At 34.3% G+C, this 9,295-nt stretch overlaps 2 protein-coding genes across 4 annotated transcripts; both read left to right on the forward strand.

Moving 5' to 3' along the window:
• Positions 1–1,432: 1,432 nt before the first annotated feature.
• LOC144574357 (microtubule-associated protein RP/EB family member 1A-like) lies at positions 1,433–4,533 on the forward strand. Its single transcript, XM_078324305.1, has 8 exons — positions 1,433–1,676; positions 2,288–2,356; positions 2,455–2,541; positions 2,710–2,816; positions 2,895–3,022; positions 3,114–3,178; positions 3,297–3,410; positions 4,178–4,533. Exons 1-8 carry the CDS (start codon positions 1,560–1,562, stop codon positions 4,292–4,294), a joined length of 804 nt encoding a protein of 267 aa, XP_078180431.1. The 5' UTR covers positions 1,433–1,559; the 3' UTR covers positions 4,295–4,533.
• Positions 4,534–6,194: 1,661 nt separating this feature from the next.
• Positions 6,195–8,643, forward strand: LOC144573963 (AP2-like ethylene-responsive transcription factor AIL5). Of its 3 annotated transcripts, none has more exons than XM_078323756.1 (9): positions 6,197–6,418; positions 6,587–6,752; positions 6,841–6,923; positions 7,450–7,462; positions 7,549–7,639; positions 7,722–7,795; positions 7,893–7,943; positions 8,060–8,142; positions 8,247–8,643. In XM_078323756.1, exons 1-9 carry the CDS (start codon positions 6,277–6,279, stop codon positions 8,381–8,383), a joined length of 840 nt encoding a protein of 279 aa, XP_078179882.1. In that variant the 5' UTR covers positions 6,197–6,276; the 3' UTR covers positions 8,384–8,643. The 3 variants fall into 3 exon arrangements, with proteins under 3 accessions (XP_078179881.1, XP_078179882.1, XP_078179883.1); XM_078323757.1 differs by having other exon boundaries at positions 6,199–6,355; positions 6,524–6,752; XM_078323755.1 differs by having other exon boundaries at positions 6,195–6,752.
• The last annotated feature ends 652 nt before the right edge of the window (positions 8,644–9,295 follow it).

Consider the following 9,295-nt stretch of genomic DNA (forward strand, 5'->3'; position numbering starts at 1 on the left):
ATTCGTACTAACTTTTCTAAAATTATATTTTAAAAACTACAAACTAACCCAATAAAATTTTAAATTTATAGGTCTTGCATTTAGTAACAGAAAATGTGTCATTTGAGTTTAGGCCAAAATTAAAATTTACTCTTAATAGAAAATAAGAAATATTTGCTTCTAATAATAATAAATTTATATAAAATTATTTATTGAATTGATAACATTTGTTTTGTATGATGAGGTAAATAACGATACAAATGTTATATTTTTCATTTGAAATAGATTAGTGTTATTTTCCCTTTACAAGATCGTTAACAATCTATAAAATAAATGGAATCAAATTTTGGTCCTGTATGATGATTTGTTAGTTTTTGATAGCATATTCTGTGATGTTTCATAATAAAACTACAAACACATGTTGTAGATATGAATGATATAAAAAAAATTCAAGGAATTATTTTTTATTTTTTTCAAAATGCATTTGAGAATAGATAACGATTGAGTTATTCTAAAATTGACAAATTCAACCAGGCAAATAGTCTTAATAGTCCCTTGTATGTTGATTATGATGGTTTTAATGTTGCTAGCAGTTAAGTCCATATATTTCCATATGAACTTATTTTTCAAAAATCCTCCGATATCTCCGTATCTCTAACATGCATCTCCTTCAAGTTCTAACATAAATACTACCTAATTTATATAAAAAAAAATTTAGAACATTATATTTGTTATTGTGAAACAATCATATTTGTTATAATTTATTTTTCTCATAACATTATATTTTTAGACATTGCTGTCTTAAAAAGAAAAAATAGTCATCTTAAACAAATGAAGCTGTCATTCATAAATTCATGCCATCACATTACAAGAACGTGACACTTTTCAAATTACAAGGAATACAAGACCAATTTGTATGAAGTGAAAAAGAAAAAAAATACTTATTAACATAGGTTAGAGGAGCATCCGAATTGTTATAGAGGGCCAATTTACAATACAATTAACGAAATTCAGATTTTAGTTTGGGTAATAGGCGCATTTAAGGTCATTTTAATTTTCTCAACCAATTCAACTATTGATCCAACTTAATTTTTTTTCTGGGCCCTAATATGGAACTACGCAGGCCTACTTTTGCTGTTTTATTTATTATTATTTTTTCTGAGAAAAATTTGCTGCTCGCGTAAACAGAAAACATAACGACACGAGTAAAGAGAGGCGGTCCACCCATCGCCAGCTTTCGGCCGAACCTTGGTTACTCTCACTACTGCCATAATAGCCACATTTTTCAAATTAGTTTATCTCGTCACCGCACCCGCAGCGTAAGACCTTCTCACCTTCCCCAAAATTCAATCTCATCCGTAGATAATTGATCTGCTATCTTCCCAAACGTACATTATTTGGCGGTATTGTTACCTGTTGGTGAGCGTACTAGTTGCATTTTCTTTTTCTTTGAATCTTTTTGTTTTAAAAACATTCTCCCGGGTGGAAAGAAGGGTTTCCTCAGCTCGCTCTCTCTCTCTCTCTCTCTTCTCTCTTTCTCTCATCGAGATCAAGGTTTATCGAACGACCTGGGACGTGCGATGGCGATGGCGGCAGCGAACATTGGGATGATGGACGGCGCGTACTTCGTGGGGAGGAACGAGATTCTGACGTGGATCAACACCACGCTTCAGCTTAACATCGCCAAAGTGGAGGAGGTATAGCTAGGGTTTACGGAAATTAAGTTTTATTTCATTTCACCTTCTTGTTATCTGAAGTATTTGTGGAAATAGCTTGTATTTGGAGTACATTTAGTATATAGCTGACTTGTTTGTCGTTTCCTAAGAAATTGTACGATTGTCTGTTGCTAATCGGTTTAATGTCTTTATATTTGCGTCTTCAATTGTAACAGTATTTTAGAATAGTTGTCTATTGCGAGCCTAGTATAGTAAGGACAATATGATTGATCAATTGTAATGGTGACTAGTTCAGTCCACAATTTTAAATGGATAATCCATTTCTCTTCTTCAAAAGAAGGGAAAAATAGTAATGATGTAAATGTATGCTCTATTTTTCCTTACTCCTGAAACTAAGGATCAAGAATTTTACATGAAGCTAATTTACTTACAAAGTAGTCTGCCTTGATTGGATTACAGTTTCTCAAATGTTGATTGTCTGATTTGGTATAACTCACTTGGTTACTTCAATTATAACATATTGTGTGGGATATATAGAGAATAATCTACCTTAGTGAAAGACAAAAGAAAAAAGACTTTTGGTTAGTGAAAGGATGATACAATACCTATTCATTTTGATGGTTATATTTTAGGCATGCCCTGGAGCAGTTCAGTGTCAAATGATGGATATGGTTCATCCTGGTGTTGTGCCGATGCACAAGGTTTAATTTCTCTTTTGGTTATTTCTCTTTTTTCCTTGAACTGTACAACTGATTATGATTCTTATCAGTAAGTCTTTTAATTTTATCTTCTTATGTAGGTCAATTTTGATGCAAAATCAGAGTATGAAATGATTCAAAATTATAAGGTCCTTCAAGATGTCTTCAACAAACTGAAGATACCAAAGGTACGTAGTTAGCTTTTGTTCAATAATTTCTTAATGGGGGAATTTCACGTATACCCCTCAATCCTAGACCTACTTATTTGATGGGTTGATGCCTCGCGCAAATTGTACACAGTAGTTTCATGATACATTTTTTTTTTCTCATCATTTTTCCTTCGGTTGCTGTTGTAGCATATTGAGGTGAACAGGCTTGTGAAGGGTCGTCCTCTTGACAATCTGGAGTTCCTTCAATGGCTGAAGCGCTATTGTGACTCAATAAATGGCGGAATCACAAATGAGTATGCTATCTTCCTTTTACTTTGTGATAATTACTTTTTGGAAGTAATAATCTTAGAAAGTATTTTGTTAACTTCTAGGAACTACAATCCATTGGAGAGGAGATCTAAGGGAGGGAAAGAACGGGGCTCCAAGGTCTCAAACAAGGCTACCAAAACACTACAATCTAACTCTGCTGGCCGTGTTTCTACTGACCATGACTACTATGGTTTGTCTCACTTCTCATTTTTTTTCAAATTTTGATTTACTATCTTATTTGTGTTGATTTTTTATTGTGGTCTTTTTGTTTGCCACCTCAGGTCCAAAAATGACAAAGGTAGATAACTCTGAGAAAGAGCAACAGATCCTGGAACTTTCTGAAAAGGTATTTTTAGATATGTTACTTGTATATCCCCAACTTCTGTGTCTTTTTTTTAAGCATTGTTATTGTATTTTTTTGTTTTTGTTCCCTTGTTATATTTTTCCTTCATTTCTGATATTAGTTAGGTGATATGGAATTGACACTAAATAATATGGAGAAAGAAAGGGACTTCTACTTCTCGAAGCTGAGGGATATTGAGATTCTCTGCCAAAGGCATGAGCTGGAACATCTTCCGGTAGAAAAACACCTTTTATCTATTTTATTTGGAATACTGCTAGTGCTTATAAAAACATCACAGATTTATTTGTGCCTATCTTTCTGTTTGGTACAGTTCCAGTTTTCACCAGATGACCTGGTTTTTGTTTCAGTGAATGGATATTTCTTCTTCCACCATTGATGTAAACCTACTTTAAGCTTATTGGTCGTTCAATTTACAGAATATCATTCCACTAATTTTCTATTACTACATTAAGTGTTCTCTCTTTTTTTTTTTGAAACTCTACATTTACTTATCATTGTCTCTCAAAATTTTGTGCTGAATAAGTGAAGGACTAGAGGCTCAAAATTTTCTTATCTTTCAATTTAAATGTAATTGTCCTTTTGACCACCTATTCATTCCGTATCTTGTAAGTTTTTGAATTTAATTTGTTAGCCTTCTCATAGTATTAATGCAAATTGAATTATTCTGATGTTGGATATCTTATGTTGTCATCTAAGAACAATTTTGAAATTTCTTTAGGTAATTATTATTGGTATAATATGATGGTAAGAGTTCTTTACTTCCATTAGTATTTGCTTAACATTATAATTTACAAAGCATTATTGCAAACCCTTAGTAGTCCAAATATGGAATGGAACATAGTACTTGGGTCCACGTACAAGTTAAGATTCTTTATTTATTTGTAGATAACCAAGGCAATACAAAAGACTTAGTCTACATATGGTATGCAACTTAGTATTTTGGTGCATGTAGAAGTGAAAAATTCTTAATTTATTTTGTAGATAACGAAGGCCATACAAAAGATCCTTTATGCTGCTGATGCAACTGAATCACCATTACCTGAAGCTCAAGGAATAATAGACATGTCTCCAGATCTCATCCCTGATGAATCAGCATGAGACAAAAAGCCAATATCGTCTCATGCCATATTATACTATGTCTGTTTGCTATTAGCAAACAAGTTGGTGCACTTATTGACATAAAAAAAAAATTATTTGTAAAACTAGGGTATCTTAGGTTTCTGGCTAACAAATCTAGGTGTACCTATGAACCATGGTACTCAGAATTGTTTTGCCTGTTCTCGTGGAACTTGCAAATAATTAGATATGTGGATAGTTAAGATTTACCTACTCTCATTCTCTTTGCTGTTGATCATGGAATCCTTTGATTCCTGTGGTTTTGTTTCGATATGTGATGATGCTCTAGTAATATGCATATGCACAGCATGTAGACATGGAGTCTTTGTTAACTAAAATAATAATAATGCTGCTTTGCCTAAGCTTCATTTAACATGATATCAGTAAAACGGGTATGCAAACAAATCATGCAACTAAATAGCCAGGTCCGTGTCTGTTGTTTTTTTTATCTATATGAGATGTAAAAAAATGCAAGTCTCCAAGTTTTAACCAAAGTTGTGTAAATGAGCGAGCTTTTGTGACAATTTCTTAGTTTCTCAACCTATCTTCCCCTTCATAGAGGTTTTAATGCCAATTTCTTTCTTCATTATTAATGTGATTATAAAATCCTAAATTATACAATCATCAATTATCTGATTTTCTATCGAAGCGCATGAGACGGTGTTTTTATCTGATCAGAATTTAATCTTATTCATGGAATAGTTTCCTTCCATCACAGCACGAGTGCGTATCCTCAGATATATCATATTTTGCGTGACCGACGTGTCCGGTGCCTATTCGGGGATAGCGCAGCGCCAGTATTATTTTATCTTTGAGATTTGTGCAGAACATATTTGAACGGTAGAGATTTTCCAAAACAATCACGCAAAATATGAGATATCTCAGAGGATGCGAATTCTCACAGCACTTGCACCTGCACCTGACGGTAAGCAGCGGAGGTGAACTGATCCATTTTTCAGTTTTTCTCGACTTAGCTTGCACGAATTGCCTTCCATCACAATTGTTGGCATTATTTACATTAATCGCGGGATCAAAATTAAAGAAAAATCTGATCAAATTGGACATTCTGCCATAAAACTCAACTATTAATCTACACTTTTGATTTTAATTCCGATGATATGGGAGTCCGTATCCGAAGATTTCATTCGTAAAATCGGGTAAATTTTAATTATTACGAATTAGTTACTCAATTTTAATTTGTTATTTTATAGTCATTGAATTTTTAATTTATTTTAATCAAGTCATATAATTTTTTCATTTAAAATATTAACAGAATATTCTTATTCCATTCAATATATAATGGAATATCCTCATTCTATCTAAAATTTTAACATAATATGCTAGTTCCGTCCATAATACTAACAAATAAATTATATTTTATTATTTGTTTTGTATGAAAATATTATAGAATATCTTCATTAAAATAAATAAAAAATACAATAATTCTAGTTATAAAGAGACAAATTAAATTTGAACAACTAATTCATAACAAAAGACAAAATTTAGTGAACTCTAACCAAATTTATGATGTCGGGCTATATTAAATTCGGTGTATAATCGGAATGCACGTACAGTGTTATTGTTGCTTTGAGATTCGTGTAGAAATTAAACGGCCTGGATTTTCCGCATATCAACTCAAAATTCGAGATATCTCGAAATGATGCGAATTCATGACATGGATTGAATAAGGATAGTTGGTTTGCTGTCATAAAGAAAATGTCAGTTGGGCCACACAGATTGTCGGTGATGGACGTGGACCCCCCGCATCTCAATTCCTCGTTCAGCCCATGGACTTGTGACGCAAAGACCGTCACAGAAAATCACAAAACAAAAAATTATAATCCTACCCGTTAATCCAACAAATTTAAGATTAGCACCGGTGCTTCAATCGCAATATTACTAGGGTTTCCCTTTAGACGGCAATCTGTTCTTCGTTGAGCGTGTCAAGATTCGGGTGAGAGACGATGCACGGATCTCCAAATCCGTCGGAAATCCCCTCCGACTCTGCTGCGCAGGAAACCGATACAATGACCGGATCCCCCAGTCGGGATCCAGAAACGAAGCAAGCGGTGGCTGAAGAAAACGCTGAAATCGCCGGAGAGAATCCGGAGTCGGAGAAAACCGATAGAACGACCGGATCCCCTAGTCGGGATCCAGAAACGAAGCAAGCGGTGGCCGAAGAAAACGCTGAAATCGCACGAGAGAATCCAGCCGTTGATCCAGAAACGAAGCAAGTGGTGGCCGAAGAAAACGCTGAAATCGCCGGAGAGATTGCGGCCGTTGATCCACAAACGGAAGGGGCGTCAGAAGCCGGAGAAAATGTGGCAAAGGACTCTGAAGCTATTGAAGCTACTCCTTTGTCAACAAAGAGTCCGCTTGTCGCTGCCGCCATTAAGAAGCACGCGGCGCCTCGGTCGTCTAAATATCATGGCGTCACTAGGTTAAATTTGTGCTTGATTTTTTGCTTTGGGACGGTTTATTTTTATCAGGTTTTCTTTTGTTATTATTATTTTTTTCTTAAATTATAGGTTGAAGTGGAGTGGGAAATTTGAGGCACATCTATGGGATAATATACACTGCGCTCCAGGCAGGAAACGGAAGGGAAGGCACAGTAAGCGAACTATTTAATTTCTTGTAGCATAAAAGAACAATCTAATAGCTAATAGCTGATCCATTTTGCTAATGTCGTTAAAAACATGTTAATTTATTTTTAAGTTAGGTGGTCAAACGCAGTTATATCATGTGTGATGCTCAATTTTAGGGGTTTTTTGGGTATAATTTACAACTTTAATTTGATCAAGTTACTTGAACTATGATCCTTTTGTATTCATATAAACTATAAAATTGTCATTTATACATTTCTTATCAATTTTTATTCTGGTATATACAGAAATTTACTAGCAGATTTGACTAGCAAATTTATGCTCATTTATTCTGGTATATACAGAAATTTTTATTCTGGTACTCATATAAACTATCAAATTGTTCAGGATTGACTAAACAAAATTACCACCGTCATTTTGTTCTTCCTCATAATTTGCCTCTTTGGTAATATGTATTCCTAATCTTGGCTTTTTGGTCTTTGCATAATTGGCGCTATGGCGGTTGCTTTTCTGTTACTTGACATAATGCTCCAGTCTACTTAGGCAAGTATTTATCTTCATTTAAAATTACTCAATACTATCATTTTAAATAAAAAATTTAGTTGACAACTGCAATTTTGATTGTATAGGAAGTTATGATAATGAAGATAAGGCAGCTAGAGCACATGACCTTGCTGTTCTGAAATTCTGGGGCCCTTCCTCGGAGGCCAAGCTTAACTTTCCTGTAATACAAAATACCTAGGTTCAATTTCTATTTTTTTAGTATATTTTAAAAACCTTAACTCTTCACTCAACTTTATTTCTAGGTCTCGGAATATGAGGAGGACCTAGAGACAATGAAGACCATGTCCCACGATGAGTATGTGGCTAGTGTAAGAAGGTACGTGTTTGAAATTTCAGTTCAATGTTGACATTTGATATTTACTTTTCTAAACAGTACAAGTGTTTAATATTCTATTCAAATTTTTACATTGCAGGAAGAGTACTTGCTTCTCCAGAGGTTCTTCACAGTTTAGAGGAGTTACCAGGTTCTTTTAATAGAAACCAATAATAGCTGAAATAATGTGTAAAATAAAAATTTAATTGCAACACTAATGATTAGTCTAATAAATTAAATTCTATCCTTTTCAATTTGGGATCTAAGGAGGAAAGATGGTAAATTTCAAGCTCGTATTGGTCGGGTTGGTGAGAGCAGAGAGACCAAAGACATCTACCTTGGAACCTATGGTATGCAATTTTCCATCAGAAGTTTCACTATTGATTAAAAAAAAAATTTATATATATATATATATATCATTAATTGGAAGTTTTTCATTTGCCGCTTATATCAGACACCGAAGAGCAAGCAGCTGAGGCATATGACATAGCAGCCATTGAACTGAGAGGTCCAAATGCAGTTACTAACTTTGATGTCAGTACCTATTATAATAGTAGTGACTCGAAAGCAGTAGAGGGTCCTTCAAATTAGATATCTATGTACTGTTGCTCCTTTTTAGCTGTGTTTTGTCTTTGTTTGTTTTTGTTTTTGCTCCTTTTGTGTCTGTTTGACTTCAGTGAGTGCTTAATAACTCTGTTAGATGTAAAATATAGATTTGTACAAACCTTTGATGCCTGTGCCAGGAGATGAGTTGATTTGGTAAGTGGTAACTGCTTATTTATCAAGGAGCTTTTCTACTGACAAGGCACTTTTCGTTAATGTATTTCATGCAATACGTTGGATCTTTTTCTAATTTTCTCTCTGCAGTTGTATTAAAAAAATTTATTTTTATTTTTAGTGCATTGGTATTTAATAGGAGCTGTCTCCTTGATTGCATGCCTTTCACTGGATATTACCAGGGAGTTCTTCAATGTCGATTTTGGAAAAAACATTTATACTTCCTCACCAATAGCTCTCTGAACTTATTCTGATTCTAAATTCTGCAGGTTCGGTGCTTTCAGAATAACTTCGAAAGCAGCCATATCATATCAGATTACCATTAAAATTGGATATTATCATTCCTTTCGTTGTCATCAAAAATAAAATAATAGGAATTAAAATACAACAGCCCCCTCACTCAGCGGTGACATTCAGCTGTTGAATTGCTCTAAAATTGGTACCTCTCGACTTCAATACAAACAACGGTTGATGAACAGACTATTTGACCGAGGGGGTGTTAGACTCCCCCTCCCCCTCCTCCCGCGCCTCCTCTACGTATAAAATGACTCCATTACTCCCCAGGATTCATTCATTCGCGTTCCTTCGATCCATCTATCAATCCCTTATTTCAAAGAAAACAAACCCTACATCTCTCTCCCTCCATTTTCGTAAATAAAAAAAAAAAAAGAGAAACCCTAGCTAGAAAAGGAAACAAAATAACAAATTGAAGGAAGAGAAACTCCC

The sequence above is a fragment of the Carex rostrata genome, chromosome 22 (assembly GCF_964058835.1).
Source record: "Carex rostrata chromosome 22, lpCarRost1.2, whole genome shotgun sequence".
Lineage (NCBI taxonomy): Eukaryota > Viridiplantae > Streptophyta > Magnoliopsida > Poales > Cyperaceae > Carex > Carex rostrata.